Genomic DNA, 20,481 nt, shown 5'->3' on the forward strand with positions numbered 1-20,481 from the left:
CAAATATGTTCGTGTAGAGTGCAACTTTAGGGTCCAATCCTGCAAACAGTTACACTCATGGATGCTTATTCCATTAGTTCAATAGGACTCCATGCAAGGTTAACTCTATATATGTGAATAATTGTTGGCAGGATTTTGCTCTTATTTTGATATTCTCTTGTACCAACTGTATCCCAAGAGGATTTTATTTACAAGAACTTTTATAGAATTATGTATTTCGCCTATTATCTATCTATTAGATTCCAGGATTGTAACTCTGTCTGTCAATCTGAAACCTAGAATGTCTGTTAAATCAGTGTAATGGGATGGAAATTGCTACAAGCATGTTCGAGAGCTCTTTTTGTTTAGAATATCACCAGGTTCCATCATCACTGGGATTCATGGTCTGTTACCATCCAATTTTTAAATTCTCATCCATTTTAACAAATTACATTAATTGTGACACAGGTATTCAGCTATAATAAGGCATGTGTCTATGCCATGCCAAGAGTCCTAGACCATTGTGATATCAGAGGTAACTCAATCAATCACCACCCTTTCTCTAGAGCAAATTTGCATTGCAACAGTTTCATTGGTTGTGTGAGGGAGACTGCACAGATGGTGGATCACTTGATTCAAGTGCTGCAGTTCAGCCCCCACGTAAATCAACATAACTTGCCCAGTGTCACGGACTCAGAGGACTCGTGCTCTCTCTTGGCTCCGTATGGTCCCTGGGAGGAACCCCCTTCAGTGTGCCAGTCCTTCTCAGGGGTCCACTCTCGGGGGTTAAGCCATAGGCCCCTCCGCCTCCTGGAACCTCACTTCTCTGAGCCTTCAGCATGCCTGTCTCTCAGCGTGGGCCCCCTTGGGGAGTCCACTCGCTCTGGACCCCCGGGACCTCCATTCCCAGAGGGAATAATGCAACCCTGATCTCTAGTCTGGAGTGACTCTCAGCCAGCGTAAAACAGGAGGGTTTATTGAGCATCTGAACCCAGCACAGGAAACTCTCCGGGCTCTCAGGCCTAGCAACCCTCAGCACAGTACATTTAGGTCTCTCCTGCATCCAGATGGGCTCTGGCTGCTCCCTCTCCTGAGCCCAGAAGCCCCCTCCTTCCAGCCAATCATCCTAGATCATCTCCCCCAACAGCTCTTCCCCTGTCCTTTGTCTTTGGTCCCAGATAAACAGGTTGCCTGGGCCCTTTTTCTTCCATCCTTTGTTCCCCACTGGCTGGAACCAGCTGGTCAGGTCACCGGGGTCCTCTCTCAGCCCTTTGTCCTCCCACTGGCCAGAACCTGCTGACAGCCAAGCTGGGGTGGGCCTCCTGGTCACCACAGTCACTGGTCGCTAGGGTTTCCATCTCCAGGCAGTTGTCTGGGGTCCTGGCTGCTAAGCGAGGTCACACTTGGTTCTCTGTAACAACAAACCCTCTCCCACCACCTCGTTAAGCACACGGGGTAACTGAGACTCACACAGTATCCATGCAAAACACTAAGAACATCCCCCACTTAGTCACACCCAGCAAAATGCACACATTCTTTCTCCCCCCACCCATATTTACCATAAAGTCATCACTGTGGGTTATCGCTCATTAGAGCTGTAATATTCTTTGCAAATGTTTCAGAAACTTTGCTTACGTAGTTCAAAGTTGCTGTTTTTTAGCGGGGGAGAGAAGGATGCAGACGGGAAAAGTAGAAAACTGCCTTGGTTTAAAAAACAACAACCAAACTAATGAGTCTCTATCATAAGTACAGTCCCTAGTGACAACATAATTAATGAAAAGAGTGATGCTGGAAGGCTAAGAGAATAGACAGCCCTTCATGACTCCTGTCAAGCTGTCTGGAGTGGCTCAAGAGCGTGAGTACCAACATCAGGGCAGACTGTTAAGAAGCAGGATGCAAACCCCAGATTGGTTGTGTTCTTAGTGTATGTGCAACGTGCTCCAGGTGGCACATGACCAGGATTCATCCCTGAAATTGATCCACTGGTTGGATCGTTAACTTCCCTGCCCTGGGATGCTTACTGATGGGGAGTGCAATGTGAACGCTGATCCATGGCCCCCAGATTGGTTGTGAGTTCTATATTTAGATTTCACCAACTAATTATCAAGTGTGAACTCCGCAGGCATGGAGTTAGACAGTCCCCTTGGGTACTCCGATCGATCTGGCTACCCAGATAGTGATAGATGGTCTCTAACACCAAAGATCACAGCAGTATTCAAGTTAGTCCCCTTTCCAAAGGACCAGTCACTTACCATAGGTCAATTGCACCTTAGATCTCACACCAGTGACAATGCTTGTAGCCAATCCTATGATAAACTATCTAAAGCAGGGGTAGGCAACCTATGGCACACGTGCCGAAGGCGGCACGCGAGCTGATTTTCAGTGGCACTCACACTGCCCGGGTCCTGGCCACCAGTCTGGGGGAGCTCTGCATTTTAATTTAATTTTAAATGAAGCTTCTTAAACATTTTAAAAACCTTATTTACTTTACATACAACAATAGTTTAGTTATATATTATAGACTTATAGAAAGAGACCTTCTAAAAACGTTTAAATGTATTACTGGCACGCGAAACCTTAAATCAGAGTGAATAAATGAAGACTCGGCACACCACTTCTGAAAGGTTGCCGACCCCTGATCTAAAGAATCATTAACTAGGAAAAGGAAATAAGAGAGTTATTTACAAGGTTAAAAGCAGATAAACATACAGTCTTAGGTTCCAAAAGGTGATAGAAGCTGCTGTAATGTGCAAACTCTGTATGTCCTTTAGGGCTAACCCAGGCTAAGCAGCTGGGATCCCTCACTTATGCTTAGAAATCTTGCCCTCCTAAAGTCCTAGCAACATAGAGATACAGTTTCTCCTTGTTAGGGCCTTTTATTCCTTGCCCTTTCGAGTTGCAAGTTCAGCTGCTGGGAGGAATTCAGTTGCATATCTCCTATTCATGGGGGGAGGAGAGCAATCAACAAAAACTTTTGTCTTCTGATGTTCCCTATGGTTTGTTTGGTGTTTATGGGCCTTCTTTTGTTGGGCAGGAGATAATACGTCCTGTAGTATTTCACACTTGGTAATGCTTCTCTCCTGACTGGTGATTTACAGTTACAGAGCAAACACTTAAATATTACCTTATGACATTGGATACAGATATAACAAGTGAGATTAATGCATGCAGTAATTTGCAAGCGTTCTGTAAAGTCTAAACACTAACCACATATTTATAACTCTAATACCTATTTTAACAATACTAACACACAGATGAGCGAGACCGGTTCCAGTTATATATTTGTCGGTCTCCAGTTGAGGCCTAGGGCCTTGGCATGAGCTGGCAACTGGTCTGCCATCGTCACAACTCCTTGTTTTTGGGTTGAGGAAACCTAGAATCATAGAATATCAGGGTTGGAAGGGACCTCAAGAGGTCATCTAGTCCAACCCACTGCTCAAAGCAGCACCAGCACCAACTAAATCATCCCAGCCAAGGCTTTGTCAAGCCTGACCTTAAAAAACCTACCATATTCTTTCTCCTCTAATCTCTTCTGGTGTTATACCAGGCTAGTTCTAGAAATCCACCCTCAGGGAAATATTCTTCCAGTAATGAATCCTGCTGCCACTCTGACCTTCTGAATTCCTAGTTAAAAATAGCTGAATCATAAAGAGATTCATATTGTCTGAATCTATAAAAAATGAGAATGAGTGTGATGCTTACATGCTTATAAAAACAAGCAATCTCACAGCTCCTGTTATTTGCATGACCCTTTCCCTTGCCTGACATCATCTCATCATGTATCATGTTTTGTGCTGTAAGCTGCTTGGGGCAGGCAGTGTATATATCTGTAGAGCACACGCACACTTATGGCACTGCCAGTATTAGTAATAACAAACTTGGTCTGAGGCTAACCATTATTAATGAGTTAATGGGGCATGCACATATAGAATAATGAAATTGGAAATAAGTTTGCAAATATCTGTTTTCTGTGAATAATTTCATTCTAGTAGAGCATTGCCACCAAACCTATAACTCTTCCTAGGTGACTTTTATTGCCTTGGTGTTGCAAGTCATATTTTTTCTGTTTATATAGTAAATTATTGTCTTCTACAAAAGCTCAATCCTCAAGGAAAAAGGAAACAAACTCCAAGTTAGATCTGACAACATCTACAAATCTACTTCCCACAAAGGCAGTTCACAGAATATTTAAAATAAATCTTTGAATTGGTGCTTTTAGTTATTTTTCATTTTTTGCCTTCTTCTGAAATGAAAAGTTTTCTTAAATGGGGAATGAATTCAAACACCTAAATACAATATGTAATCCAAAAATACCCAGTAATAATAAGATTTAACAAAAATATTTCTCCAGACATATATGCAAGTAAAATGTCTTAGAGTTCATTCTAATCCCTTCAGATGTATATGGCTGTATTTTACCCCCAGAACAAGGCTCAACATCAAAGCATCACTTTGCCATCTTCCATTTATAATCACATTTCTTTTGGAAATAGGGGCATGAGTATTTGTCAGTTATTACTATGCCTTGCACATCATGCTGTATGTGATTGAACTGGTATGCAATATTACTCCACCTATTTCTGTAGTCACCTCAGAATTCCACTTTGTTGTTTCTGAAGCAGGAAACCAAGTCTCCTCCCATGTCTCCGATGTGTTCACCTCCTGCTTCTCCATCTAATTACCAGAGAATACCCTTGAGTTATGGCTATGGCAAGTCAAGGAGTGGGCTTGAACAGCCACATGGAGGTAGGATAAAATCTGGGATGCACAAGTCATACACTGTTGTTTCTTTCCCTCCAGTGCCTTCAAATCTCAAATGCAATTAAGGAATCAGCCTAATAATGTCTGGACTTAATTACATCTGTCTTTTAGTAAATGAGCCGACCATCTTTTTTTTATTTTATGCAGAAGCTTTGCTTTCTGATTATTTAGTCCTCTCTTCCTGTTTGCTTTCCAGTAAATTAATTATCATGTGTAGATTTGTGTGCAACTATTCACAAATTAATGCTAATTGCCACGTTTTTGGCAAGCCTATGTGCAATATGTGTTAGTGATTGAGTACTGTGAATGTTTCGGTGCATAAGCATGTTTTTTTTAATATTAAAAAAAAAACCACTCCTGATTTCAATAACTGCTGTACTAGTTTTCAGATTTACAGTGAGGCTTTGTTTGCAAGGGAGAACAATGATTTTCCTGGTTACATAACAAAAATAACAGTAAGGCATGAATGTAAAAACCCAATGTAATGGGAACCCAGAAGAAAACAAATGACCACAATTTAGACACTTTGGGCTTGATCATGCTGCCATTAAAGTCAGTAGCGTAACTCTCATCTGAGTAGTTGGAAGATATAGGTTTTTACAGGTTACTTTGTAAGTTGTGTAGCGGAGTCTGTTTTTTGAGGCAGGAGCTGTCTTTACTATATCTTTGTACAGCACCCAACAGAATAGGGCACCAGTCCTGACTGGGGCTTCTAACAACTGTTGTAATATAAAATGATAATTAAAAATGATAGTGAATGACCAATAGATGTTCTGTCACAGATAAAGCATAAAATCTATCATCATTTCTTCAAAGGGACTAGACAGCTGAGCTGGTTGGGAATCTTCTGCCAAAACTATTTTTTGTTGGAAAATTCTGATTTGTTGAAACTGAAACATTGAATGGGTATCCAGTTAGACTAAAAAGATTTATGAGATCCTGGATAGAATTTCTGGACAAAAGCAAAGAGAATGCTACCCACCCCAGAAGAGCCAGTTGGTTGGGGCACTCATCTGCAATGTGGATGACCCAGGTTCAAGTTGCTGCTCTGCCTGTTTCAGGGTAGGGACTTGAACCAGGGTCTGCCACATCCCCAATGAGTGCCCTAATCACCAGGCTATCGAGTCAGTCTCTGTCACTGGCCCAGTGGCTATTTAATAATGTAATAATAATCTCTCCAACAAGAGAGATTGAGAGAGACCCACCCCAAAATAGCCAATAGACTAGTGGCCAGGCCATTCTCCTGGGATGTGGCAGACCCACATTCAAGTGTCTGCTCCAAACCAGGCAGGGTCTCTCACGTCCCAGGATAGTCCTTTAACCATTTGGCATTTCTTGGGTGGCTGGCTGGCTGGCTGGCTCCCTTTCTCATTCTCTGGTTTTCATTAAAAAAAAATAATTAAACATCTTGGTTTTGTCCTGATATGGAATGGGAGAATTTTCTAAATCTTGGAAATGTTTGTGGGATAGGAAAACCATTTCTCATCCAACTCCAAGTGTGGGTACCGTGAGTTTACATGATCTCTGTGAATGAAGAATGGGATGTATTGGTTCTTCAGCTGTTGTCCTCAGTTACAAGTGACTAAACTAAACTGAGCTCTTATAAATTTTTTTAATTAAGTAAAATTTGTATTGGTGGTAAACATCAGTGGTCTAACCCAATCAAATGGACTTCTAGTTAAAGGTTCATGTTAGTACTGACTGATAGTCACTTGTTAGCAAGTAGACTGTCATCCACATTGATATGTTAGTTATCCACATGAAAGTCATAACAAAGCAGTGATTTCTGATGTTCAAAATAAGCACTGCAGGTGGAATTCCCTTCCACTGTACCAACATGTGCCCTGTCCAAATCAATCAGCCACAGGACAGTAAGGACACATCCTGGATTACAATTCTAATGCAGTGCACTAGGAATTAATGTTAACAGGAACTATAAGATTACCAGAAATAGTGATTCTGTTTTGTATGGCACAATCCATTATATTAACGTACTTCCCCCCATCAGATTGCAGGTTCTTGTAATGAGTGCTGAATGTCCCATGCTCTATTGGCTTACCTTGCTTTGAACAGTAGTTTATACTCCAGTTTATACTTCCAGCAAGATGCTATTCAAAGTGAGCAAGGGTTGTAGAATCAAGTCTAACATGAGTGTCAGATTCTTCTGAAAATTAATACAAGTAGATAAACATTAAGATGATAAAATCCTGTGAGGCCGTGAGCCCCTTGAGCACTAAAACATGTCCTCCAGAAAGGCATCCAGTCTGAATGTGAAGACTCTTAATGTCTTCAGATCAAGACTGGTTGCCTTTCTGGAAGGTATGCTTTAGTCCAACACAAGTTATTGGTCTCAATACAGGGGTGACTGGGTAAAATTCTATGGCCTGTGTTAGGCAGGATGTCAGACTAGATGATCTAATTGGTCCATTCTGGCCTTAAAAAAATACAGGAATCTGTTAACATTCCAGTTTCATTGGGGCCTGGAGGGGCCTACCGAGCATTGGGTTTGTGTATGCGTGTGTGGTGTTAACCTTTTTAGTACTGTTTATACTCGATGTGTTGTTCAGAAAGTAGAGATCCTGGCTCATTGAACATTCAATTTTTCCCCACCCCTCTAAAGTAGAACTTTAGCTGGGAATTCATGCATTTTATTTTCTTGATAGTTTTTGAAAGTTCTGTTGCTGGTGTAACCACATAGCAACCGAGCCCCATACTCAGCTTCCAAGTACTGCAGTGTATTTCACAACTTCCTTCCTGTCTTCTTTCTGATATTGAAACACATTTGTACGGGAAAAAACTAGATACCAGCACAGGATAAGAATAGATAACAATACTAGGGGTTAGAAACATAACTTTAAAAAGAAAGCTGCTTTGTAACCTTAGTAAGATTTTGAGTTTCCTTGATTTTCATTTTTCAGGAGACTCTAAAATTTTGTATAAATGATGCTGAATAGCATTAGGACAGTGCTACAGTTTGAACACTTCAGCAGAAGAAGTTGGATTTCAAAATAACAGATTTGAAGGAGAGCTCCAGCGTGCCCTCCTTCTATGTCTAGTTATTTATCTTCATTTAAAAACAGGATTGTTCTTAAATTACGCAGATGGAATGGAAGTCTTCTCACCTTAGGAAAATTGAAATTATTGTCGATTTTCTTCGCTAACTCGAGTCCAGATTCGGAGAGGTGCTGAGCACCTGCAATACCATCAGGATCAGGCCTTCTCTGTTTTGAAATATAAATTTGGGTTTTAAAAATAAAAGATATATTCAAGACTAGTGGCCTATTGATGACTGGCAAAAAAAATCAGGTTTGGAATTTGCTTGTCAATCAAATATGTTTCAAATCAAGAAGTGATTATTGGGTATGTGTTTCTGAGGAAATTAACAGTTCTAATACCAGCCATTTTGGTTGTTTGTCGTACTATTCTGCTGCTGTATTTGGCATTCTAGTTACTCTTCTGCCTCTTAATGTGCACTGGACAAAGCTAAAGGGTGGAACATTTAGACATTGCCAAGTGCATAATTGTTATAGCTCAGTTTAACTATTATTTTCTTATCTGTATTTGTAGTACATACTTAGGACCCTGGAAATCTCTCCTGTTAGAGCCCTTTTCTATTTCCACTCAGCAAATGCTGAATTTACCTGAAATTTATGGGACTATTTTGTTTAAAAGTAACTTTGGTCTATAGTAACTTTTCTCTGCAAAGCATCTGTTTTTGAATAAGAAAATAATTATTGATGTCAGCACATCTCCTAGAAAAGGGTGTCATTGCTGCATAACAGAGTAGGAAGCAAAAAACTTCGGGTTTTAGGAGGCTCTAAAAGTAGGAAGCGTATTGATTTTGTTTTCAATGTTCTGGCAATTGAATGATCAACAACCAAAAAACCCAGGTATTTAGGATCCAGAGAATTTTCCGCAGTCAAATTTCAACAGTTTTGTTACAGATCAAATCAATGTCTCATGGTCTTCCTTGACAATGTCCTCTTTAAACAAACTAGATTTAAACAATAAAAAAGTGAAAAACCTAAATCTCTTGAAAATGACAGTTGAGAATTCACTATATTCATTAGTTAGCTGATTGACTGTAATAGTTTATTTTAGGGCTGCTGCTGGTTGTCATGTAAATATGCATTTTAACAACTGTTAAAGCAATTAATGCCAATCTGATATGATGAAATGACAACTTCTATTGTTAATGCCTAAATATTAAAGAAGAGAAACTATGATATAGTAGGAGAGCATGTAATTAGGGCTTTGGGTAAGGGGACAGAATTAATGGTAGTACAATAATATTAAGCTTAATGAACCTCTGTATTGTAATGTTTAATTTCCACTTTGAGCTTGCGGAACCTTATTGATTCCTCTGATTTTTTTTTCTTTAATTTTCATAGTTTCTTATGAAGCTAGACATTCTACACACCAACAAGATGGACCAGCAACGGGAAATTATGGATCCAAATCTGCACTTGTACATTCCTCTCTTAGTCGGGTAATGAATTGCCTGGGGATTAAATAAATAAATAAAACAAAAAAAGAAATGCATAAAGTTCTACTTCTTGTCAAAGTGACTTCTCATTTGGGACACTGCTTGTCACTGACACATAAAACTTAGGCTCTGACCCTCTAGTGGTGCTTTTTGAAATAAGTGGGGATGTTAGTCCCAGTAACGTAGACAAGTTCCATTTTGAATAAATCAGGACCAAAATCTCCCTGCAGTTTTAGCCGAGTAAAGTATTCTTCATTATTTTCACTTTATATAATCTTCATTTTGTTTCTCTTCTGCAAAGGTTTCCTCCTCGTCTCTACTGCCAGGCAAATAGTCTTTATTTTGCAAGTAAGCACAGAAAGGAAGACTGTGGGGTTCAGTTAAGCCCAAATTTTGGTTTTGTAAAAACTACATTTTACAAAGCTTAACATGAATACAAATGTTTTCAGAAATTTAAATATAAAAGTTCTTCCAATGATTTTTTTTGTTTGTTTGTTTAAATAACAACACTCCCCTCTGATATTTGCAGCTCATTGATTGGTGCATCCTTCTAGTGTAGGAGAAGTATAAAGCAAAACTGACTAGAAAGCAAATTGAAAATGAGTACTGGTAGTTCATTTTCATTGTTTAAGCTGAGTGAAATTCAAATGTAAGCAAACAACATAAATATTGAAAAATTAGATTGAGATTCTTAGATGATCAGAAGTGAAAGAATTTTAAGGTATTAATAACACAAGAAAAACATCTTTAAAATATATGAATTTAATTGAGATTTTTTTTCTTGATCTAGTGTGTTATCCCTGAGACACTCACACTGCCATGACCTGATACCCAGCTCCTGTGCAGGAAATCATTCAAATTTGTAGACCCAGTTTATTGTCTCAATCATCCCAATTACGATAAAGAAGATTAGGTGGGATGTTTTGTTTGATTTACTTGTACTGGTCCAGCGTTTCCCTGCTGGCTTCAAAGCCATAACTCTGCAAACTTTCCAATTTGTCTATTGTAAATTTCCTGTTATGGAAACAGATTTTTGGTCTAAGGTAAAATCTTGCCATGTTTACCAGCAAAACTGCTTTTATTTAAATGAAAGTGGCTGTTTGTTTTACTGTGCTCTCACTCTGTCTACCCCATAACATAAGAATAACATGAGGCATGGATAGATGATTAGGAATGGAATGGGTTTTTCAAGCAGAGTCAGTTTCCCCCCTCCCTCTGGCCCATGTCTACTTAGAACGCAATGGACTGCAGCTCCTTCAAGAATTATTAATCTTTTATATCTTGCCATATTGATTAGGTTGTGTTCATATTTTTTACTGTACAGGCAAATATGATGCACTGTAAAACCTATTCGTCAGTGTTCCATTTATGCATTTCAATAATTCTGCACCAAAGGAATTCTACAAGGCTATCTGGAGCTCCATCACATAGTAGCCAGGGGATAATTTTGAATACTTCCTTTTGTTTAAAGCTTGCCAACTATATCTATAGTTTGTAGACAGAAGTTATGAAAACAATGCACTCTAAACTGGAGCAGAGTAGGTTGACCTGTAATATTCTATTTCTGCTTTGTTCTGCTACTTACATTCTATTTTAAACTGCCTTGAAGAATTGGGACTGTTTGCTTGATCAGCTGGTTTGAATAAGGTCAATAGTTTTCATTGTTTCAGTACTGCCACCATTTTTTCTAGGATTATGTAGAAATTACACAAAATAACATAGCTGTTCAACTAAAGTAGTATGCATGAGAGAATTGTAGAATGTAGCATTATGGGGATCAAAGACACTAATGAAGACAGACAGGGTTGGCCTTTGACCTATCAGCTTCTCTTCCTCCTCTGCCTCCTCTGTTGGATGTTTGCTCTGCTTCAGTTTAAGGCAATTACCCTTTTTCCACAGCTCAGCTGCTGCAGAAAATAAAAAAGGAAGCAGCACTCCATAAGGAAATCCTGCCTGGTGTGTATGGAGAATTCAGACCAAACATGTAGGAGCAAAGTAAAATAACTTTGTGGCCTGTCATTGGCCTTGATGATGATGATATTTTTCTAAAGCCTTTCCATGTTGGATCTTAAAGAGCTTTAGGAAGATTAATTACTAGATCTAGTCAAATGTTTTTAATCAAAACTCTTCTTCAGTGCAAAATGGCTTTTTGATAAAATGGTAATTTTTGAGAAAGGATTAGATGGTCAGTGTACTTGTTATTACTGGGGTGGTGATCAGAAGGGTTTAACTAGCTAGAGTGGGGAGAAAGCAGGTATTTAAAATGAGGTGGTTGGGCTCTGTAGCTCATCTTTCAAGAGGTGGAGGTTGTGGCAGCCCATTGATTGGAGAAGTCCTGGGTGTTGACAAAGTATGTGTGTGAGTGGGATATATGCAGGACCATTTATGGCTAATTGTTTGGTACATGGCTAGGGCCAGCTCTGGAATTATACTAACAAGTATGATTTGATGGAGCATTAAGTTCATCAATGATTTTTCAGATGACTCTGTCATCTTTCTTTTATGGTTTTGTAAAGAGGAACTTCCAAAGAGATGGGTCAGATGGAAGTTCCATTTTCCCAAATGCGCCTTTGTTGCATTTGTAATACTTTGTAATACTCTACAGACCACTATAAATGGGTAAAATATACCTACTTTATCAAAGTACACAAATATGTCAGTACCAGTAAGTCAGGCAAGAAAGAAACACATGCTGCAGCTGCATTAACAATAGAGAGAGACTGACAACTGAGTCTGTTCCACTGACTCCACAACCAAAGTCTAAAATAAATAGCAGTAACACATTTATACTCCTTGCTTGGTGCCCACCCAGGAGTCCACTGGTATTTGTTGGCTAGTTAACATAACTGTCTTTGCTCAACCTCAGAACCCAGCACATCTTGCTGCAAGGAATTATCCTCTTATTTCACAGAGAAGATCCCCAGCATCTGGTCCATCAGCCTGACACAGGACCTGAGAGTTCATCCCAGTGACACAAGAACTAATGGAAGTACTGATGCCAATAAAGGCCAGCACTGGTGACTAATTGTAAAAGGGCAGGCCAAATCCTTCTTGAGCTGCCAATACAGTAGTGGTTCTATGTTGCACTGGCAAACAATGTTGCTGTGAGGCTGCGGCATTGTCTGTATGACGCTAGGCTATGCAGATTCCTTGAGCTCTGGGGCATCAGACAGAATTCTAAAATACTTCAAGCTTCTCGAGAATCTAAATAGTGTGCCAAATTTTGAGTCCAACTTTTATGAAAATTTCATGACCACAAAAATGTTTCTGATAAAATACTGCATACTTGAGTTACAAGCCCAGAGTCCTGGTTCTTCTGAGTATTTTTTAGTTGGATTTTGCACGCTTTGTTTATCTTGTTGGCTGCATAAGATGTACATTAGATATATTTCTTCAGATTTCTCACTGTGGCAACCAATGGTGCAGCTTCACCAGTAGAACCAACTGTGCGGGAATTTGTATAGACTAGATTGACCACTGGCATTTTTAGCCACCGAGTTGTCTAATCATGCTAAGAGCAAATCTAGATGTAGGGTGACCAGATGTCCCGATTTTATAGGGACAGTCCTGATATTTGGGGCTTTTTCTTATATGGGCTCCTATTACTCCCCACCCCCATCCCAATTTTTCACACTTGCTGTCTGGTCACCCTATCTAGATGCCATGGTGGTTAAAATGCCAAATGTTACCAGTGGCCTATCCATACTAGCACCTCACCAACGGCAGCAATGGTGGATAATAATTTTAAGAAAAAAAAGCCTGGTGTAGACAAAGCCATTGTGAATTAACAAGGCAGTAAGTTTGCCGCTGGTTTCATGAATAAGACTATGAGCCTGATTCTCATTTACAGGAAGGCCCTGTTACACTGCTCTGGAGTGTAAAGGTGCCTCAAAGTGGGTATGAATTACACGTTTACACATTAGCACTTTCTAAAAGGGTCTTAGTACAAATGAGAATAAAGCCCCATGACTGTTAGGGTTGTTGTTTTTTAATCACCAGTCATGTTTTTTGTTCCCCTTGTCTGTCTACGACAGAGCAAAACTTCTCCATGAATTTTTACAAACTTTCCTCTATGGAAGAGTGACCTAGGTTTTTAAGCTGTTCTAAGCTATGGTCTCATTAATATTAAACAGTTTTAAAATAATGTTTATTGAACTGTAGACTGTGGCTTGAAATAATATAACCTCAGGAATTTGATTTTTTTTTTTTTTTAAATCAATGATTAATTTTTTTTTTTTTTTACACATGGGAAAACCTCAGCTGATTCATGGGAAACAGTGTATCTAAAACATCATGTAGTTTAAACCAATAAATCTCACATAATTTCAAACTAGCACAAAGTACTATTTTGTGATGTTTCCTGTTTTGGAGATCTTTTAACACATTTTAAAAAACAAAGTCACATATTTGAGTTTGAGCACGTTGACAGCCTAGCCAGAGGAGTGGTCTTAAACTTCGCTGGAGCATGTAGCTTATTCTTTCCTACATTCTGTCACTAAAATATTTTGTCATGCAGGTCAAAGCATTTTAAATGTTTGCTTCTTTCCACCATAAGAGTGATGCTCACAACATTGACATCCCCTTCTATGCAAACAAACAAACAAACACAACCTTATACAAATCAACCTTAAAAAAAGTAAATAAATACAATTTAAAAAAAAAAGCTAATCCAATCAGCTTTCCCGCTTTCCTCCCCCACCCCAATGGAGACATTCCAGTGACTCCATTGAGTTCACTCGGGACTTCACTGTTGCTATCCATTTTATGTGGAAGGCATTCAGATGCTTTGGTGATGGGTGACAATATAAAACACCAATATGGGGAGATGGAACTTATTGCATGACTAGTTGGAGTGATCTTTCTATCTTCAGCAGTAGTTGGGTTTGTTTTTTATTTTAGCTTCATTCATGTGAAACTTCCTGTATTTCTCTGAGCAAATGGGCATTTATAATAAGCCCTAACTGTAACAGATATTAATCGGCTTGGGCCTTTCTGCTCCCGTTTCTTTAAAAAGGGCTTGCTAGATGTGCAGACTGACCCTGACTTCTTAAAATGTCTGTGTGTGCTGCTTTCCCCGCACTTTTGCACGTGACTTTTTGCCCTTTTTTTGAAGTCTCTTTCAGTAGAAAGGGAGCCACAGGACAGCAGTAATTACCCAGATGACCCCTGGAGGATAACTGAGGAACAGCGAGAATATTACATCAACCAGTTCAAATCCCTACAGCCTGATCTGAACTCTTTCATTTCAGGTAACATTTACTAAATAATATGCATGTGCAGCAAAACAACCAGGATGAAAGGCCTGTAAATTAAAGCAAAGTACAGTAGATAAAGGGAAAGCTTCTTGAATTATCTTTAGATCAGGTTTGTGCCCCAGACAGGGTTGATCTTTATTTTTTTTTAAAGTAACAACTTCTAAAAAAGTTACCAACCTACCCATTGCATTTTGTCTCTCTTTTGCTACCCACCCAGGATTCAAATTCATGGGGGCGCCCAAAAATATAGACCAGCGTCGTCATCCTCCTCTGCTGCCTCCTCCTTGCCCTACAGAGGGGGCAGCAACTACCTGCATCCACCACCCAACACCGCAATCCTAACCCCGGCGCGCCAGGTCACAACGCCACATACTCAAACGCCTCGCCCTCCAAATCCTCTTTTTCTCCCCCAGGGCCTACAACCCTAGGCCCGCAACCCATCTACCACCTTCCTGTGACCCACTGAATCACTGAATTAAAGCATTAAAATAATACAGTGGGTAAAATAATAGTTTCTTTGAAGAATTTTTTTAAATTATTTAAAGCGTGGTTCTACTGTTAAAGATGACTCCAAAATGGGTTACAGGTTAAATGTGTATTTTAATACCACATGCTCTCTGTTTACAGGTAAAATATTTTTTCTTAACTGCCATCCCTGCAAACTCACTCTGGGATCTGAGAGCCAAACTGGGTTAATTCTTTCTTGTGTGTCATCATCAGAAATAAATGTTCTGCAGGCCAAATGCTGTCCTCACTTACAACTTTGCAATCCCATTGTCTTCAGAGAGTTTATACAAGTGTCATTGACTGGAATTTAGCAACAAAAAGAAAATCTTTTGATGATGCACAAGGAGGACTAGAGTCCAGCTATTTCTCTCAGCTGTGGTGGCTGCAGGAATAAAAGAGGAATAAAAAAATAAAATAAATGTATATTTGTCACTAAAATGAATAGATATGATTCTAATCACACACTGGGAGTAGATCTTTTGAGGAAGAATGTGAGAGTTTCGCATACTAATTTTTCAGAATAGAAACACACTTTAAAAATTCAGTGGGAAGTTAAAATAAATTGTTTGAATCTGAAGACAGCATTTGGGGCTCAGTCCTGCAAAGTGCCAAGCTCTGGCCTGATCCATAAAAACACAAGCATGTACTTAACTACTTTCCTATTAAAGTCAATGGGACTGTTTAGGTGCTTAGAGTTAATGATCTGTTTAACTGTTCTACAGGATCATATCAGGATGCTCAGCACTCTGTAGGATTGAGTTGTTGGTCCTTAAGCGGTTAAATGTAAACCCTGCATAGCACACATATGGTAACAGTATTGTAGCTGATCTTAAAAATCAGATTTTCACTGACCAGACTTCTTGTGAGAGGAATTATTCTAGGTACTGTGAGTTAGTCTGGCAAGGAAAAGCCACAGATTTTAACTACAGGCATTTTGACTATGTCCTCTGAGGTTATATTATTGCAATCCAACACTTCGGGATTCAGGAATTCTGACCTCAGACACAGGTTTTAAAATAATTGCTTGATCTTGGCAGAAATTAGCACTTCATCAGTTTTTTCCCCTTGGTTAAATCTTCTCCAACTGATCTTCCTAGTAGGAGGGAAAAGAAAATGGAAGTTCAACACATAGTGGATTTCCAATGAAGCTGCATATAGTAAACTTTGTTTATAACAGAATGCACTCTTTAGAATATGCAAGATGTTTGCTCTATCTATTCCGAGAGAGAGCCTCATAGGGCCAGACATTGCATTTCATGCACACCCAGAGTTACTATTAACTGCAGTGGGAGGCAGGATTATAGATCTGTATATAATGGCTCTGAACGGGGTTGGCCTTATGTTTTGCAGGCTTATGTGAAGTAAAAGGTGCAAGGGTCTAAGGCAGACTTTTGCCATCCCTGTAGCCTATTTGCCTGAGACAGTGTTTGGCAGCTGGATGCATAGTGAGCTTCTTATCACTGCAGAGGGCTCAGCAGGGGTTTGTTGGCTGGGAGGGAAATCAGATTGCTTATTATGGGAGGGCTACAGAGGATGTTCACAACTGGTAGTGAAGACTGTAGCAGGATGCTTAGTTGGTTCCTCTAAGTTCAGGGGTGGCCACCCTGAGCTGGAGAAGGAGCCAAAATTTACCAATGTACATTGCCAAAGAGCCACAGTAATACGTCAGCAGCCCTCCAGCGCCTCCTGCCTGCTGCAATCAGCTGTTTCGCATGCGCAGGCGGCTCTGTGGGGGAGGGGGAGGAGTGAGGGCATGGCAGGGTTGGGGGCAGGGGCTTTCGGGATGGGGTGGAATGGGGGCAGGGCCTGGGGCAGAGCAGGGGGTTGAGCAGTGAGCACACCCCAGCACATTGGAAAGTTAGCATCTGTAACTCCAGCCCTGGAGTAAGCGCCTATGCAAGGAGCTGCATATTAACCTCTGAAGAGCCACATGCGGCTCTGAAGCCACAGGTTGGCCATCCCTGCTCTAGTTTTTCTTTCATGATGGTAGGACCACAGCAGGCCTGAAAGCAGAGAAAGTCACTGTGGGAGTAGCATAGATGGTGCAGGGTCATTTGCTGCCACATACTTGGCATGTGATTAGAAGCATCCTTTTCTCTGGAAAGGAAGCCATTTATCTCCGTTTTCCTTTCTTTGTATTCATAATGACGTACTGATGATGATAATAGTAATATTGAGGCATGTTTTCATCCATTAATATTTTTCCCACGTGGAGAGGAGAAGTAGAGAAATGAGGTCAACTGCTCTGCTTGGCCTGTCCCATCTTGGTGACTCACCAAGAGACAAATGGCCAAGCAACTATACTAGTACCCAACAATCAGAGCGTCTGTTGAATGTGAAATAACAAGCTGCTGATGCTGTTGCAGCTTTATAGAAAAACAAACAAAATCAGATTGGAAGATGAATATCAAATGCCTAGCAATCCTTGTGGCATCTTAGAGACTAACAAATTTATTTGGGCATTAGCCCAGATAAATTTGTTAGTCTCTAAGGTGCCAAGGATTCCTCATTGTTTTTGCTGATACAGACTAACACGGCTACCCCTCTGAAACCTATCAAATGCCTGTTTCACTGTTCTTGACAGGTTCCGTGGCTAAGAATTTCTTCACAAAATCCAAGCTTCCCATCCCAGAACTTTCTCACATATGGTGAGTACTGTAGTGTAACCCAGAATATGGATGCTTGTTTTAAAAGACATTTTAGCTCAAGAGTTTTTGTTAGATTGAAAAAGTGTATTTAGAGTAATTATAATTATTGCTCTTATCATCAAAATCACTTTCAGGTCCAAGCAGCGGGGTGCGTGTTGATCTTCCTGGCATGCTTGTTATCTTTTTAGAGCTACTCTTTTACTCAACAGGACTGCAGATATTTTAATAGCAATATAAATGATAGCCGTTCTTAAGAATATTATAAGAAACATCATTAGCTCAATGAAAAGACATATTTCATGAAATGGTTTAGAAGAAAAACACATTTGGAATATTTTAGATGTGTTCAGTTAGCTTTATGTTTCTGGCTGTGATTTGTGAGATGAGGCCTAATTAATACCTAATTTTTAATAAGTACATCTGCATAATTCATCAGTGCTTTTATTAATGAGCCAGCACTCTTGTTTTTAATGAGTTTGTTTAGAGACCATTGCAGATGGCACTTGTATACAATACAATTTATAAGGATCTTATTATATTTCCATAAACATAATGTTCTTGTATCGTCATCCTATCTTGATATGAGGAACAAACTGTTCTAAATATTCACCAAAAATGCTGATAAAGGGAACTCTTATTTCACTATAGCTATATACTTTTATGAAGATAGATTTTAAGAAAAGCTTGCAATAGCCCAAACATCTGTTGGGTTCAGAGAATTTGCCTGGAATAGTTTCAAAGCTAGTTGTGAATCATGAAAAAAAAGGCTAAAGAAACGTTCTCTGGGGAAAAATGAGCACTGGAATTTAATTTAAAAATTATTTAAGAAAAACTACTTAACCCACTATGATAACCAAAAACATTTTATTTATGTTACAAACATTAATTGTGCTCTGTATAGCAGTACAAAAGAAAATGTTCCTTTCTAGGAGCAATTTGAAATCTTGCATGATATAGTTTATCAGGCAAAAACACCTTTGCTAAAATTGAGGAGCATTTCAATCTTGCTAAAATTGAGGAGCATTTCAGTCTTCACTGTAACCTTGACTGCTTGAAACATTGTTCCTTCACTTCGAAACAGTGATGAAGTAACTATTGCTCCATTTTAGCCATTATATTAATACTAAATGAATTCTAAAATTTTCCAGAAGGTGTAGTCTATGAAACTGTGTTCATGTGCTTCTGAAATCCTCTGCTGCTGTTTCACGCTTAAACTAAAACTAAACAAACAGCAGTGCTAATGGGCAGTTTAATGCTAACAGTCCAAACTGCCACCAGCATTAGTTAATCCAGCTGTGCAGCTCATAAGGCCGGTCTACACTTGGTACTTAAGCACTTTCTGAAAACTGTTTGCATTGATCGGTCTGCCTGAAACAGTACTGAATAGGGTTTAAGTGCTAGCATAGACCAACCGAACAGTTTGTCAACACCATTTCGGAAAGAGAGATTGAATTTGGGTACTCAAATATAATTTCTTGACAAATTTCAGTTTTTGAAATACCAGATAGAAAATATTGTATGATGTGGCATAAAGAGAAAGCACTTTTTTCCCCATATAAAATCTTCTTAGTATTGGAAAGTCAGATTGTTCCACTTCTCAAAGGGAAATGTTTAAAAAAATAAACAGTATTTTTAAAAAAATCCCACTTACTTGGGAATTGTTACCTTTTTACATAAAGAATATGCTCTGTGTGTGTGTGTGTGTTTGTGTATATGTTTCATTCCTGCAATGGCTCAGGAAATGTGTGAATACCATGTTCACAGGGAGCTGAGCGATGTAGACTGTGATGGAGCGCTGACGCTGCCAGAATTTTGTGCTGCATTTCACCTCATTGTTGCTAGGAAGAATGGTTATCCATTGCCAGATACGCTGCCGGAGACCTTACTGCCAGATTACCTTCAACCAGGTGAGGCTGTGATATTCCTGTACCAACTCGTCGTTCATCCAGAACAGCCTTTTTTAGTAAGAGACAAAGATTTAGCTAGAAGCTGAGTAGTACCTCTCGATGTAGCTTGATAAAACATTGATTTTTAGTTATGCTTAAAGGGAAAAGGCTAAAGAAGAACCAAAAAATAATTATTAAAAAAAAAAAGCAGCAGCAGCACGTCTCTGTGAAGGAGCACACCTGCACACTGACAAAGAGGGGACTAATAAGCTCCTCTGGGCCTGGTCAGCACCAATGAGGCACACCTGCAAGGCCTGTTCTTCCTGGAGCGGGGTGGGGGCGGGGATGTTCAAAAGGGAAAACCTGCCACAGGAAAGAGGGCAGGGGATGTGAACAGGGAGAAGATTGCCCCGTCCCAGACAGCTGAGAAAGGCCTGCCCAGAGGGAGACAGCAATAAGCCTCACCTCTCCTGAAGCTGCACGGCCCAGCCTCAGAGCAGCACACCCCAGGAGGAGGGGCTGGAGGTGGACCTTGTGTAGATTAAGTTCTAAAGGCTGAACCAGGAAGACTGCCTAAGTTCCAGGTCACCCTTGTATCTTTTCAATTTTCTATGCTCTCCTCTCCCCTATAAGGGAAGAAAGAGGGGAGAGGACTTTTCATTTTTTGTTTGTTTGCTCCAAGAACCCCTTGGACATATGCTGTGGGGAGAGAAAGACAGTACGAGGATCTGAAGTGGGGTCTGGAGGGAACTTGAGGGGACCCCTGCCCCTCCAAAGTCTCTGTTCCCTATAGGCTGTCCCCATGCTCTATTGAAATACTAGTGTCTACTAGAATTCTACTGTCTAGATTCTACTAACATGAGGCATAGCTAGGAGTGGCAGATCTGGATGTCACAAGACTTTACATATGAAGTAGGTGACTTTTAGCTTATGTGTTGTCTTGCTCTAATGACTCTTGG

The 20,481-nt window shown here is 39.8% G+C and overlaps 1 protein-coding gene across 1 annotated transcript in view; it reads left to right on the forward strand.

Moving 5' to 3' along the window:
• The window catches only part of LOC113406058 (ralBP1-associated Eps domain-containing protein 2-like), a 140,884-nt gene that overhangs the window by 41,373 nt on the left and 79,030 nt on the right, over positions 1-20,481 (forward strand). The window contains exons 4-8 of the mRNA XM_029910713.1: positions 4,602-4,725; positions 9,132-9,229; positions 14,340-14,475; positions 17,573-17,636; positions 19,401-19,543. Of these exons, the coding sequence (XP_029766573.1) occupies positions 4,602-4,725; positions 9,132-9,229; positions 14,340-14,475; positions 17,573-17,636; positions 19,401-19,543 (565 nt within the window). The remainder of the gene's footprint in view (positions 1-4,601; positions 4,726-9,131; positions 9,230-14,339; positions 14,476-17,572; positions 17,637-19,400; positions 19,544-20,481) is intronic.

Source organism: Terrapene carolina, unplaced genomic scaffold (assembly GCF_002925995.2).
Source record: "Terrapene carolina triunguis isolate 2854851 unplaced genomic scaffold, T_m_triunguis-2.0 Scaffold22, whole genome shotgun sequence".
Taxonomy (NCBI): Eukaryota; Metazoa; Chordata; order Testudines; family Emydidae; genus Terrapene; species Terrapene triunguis.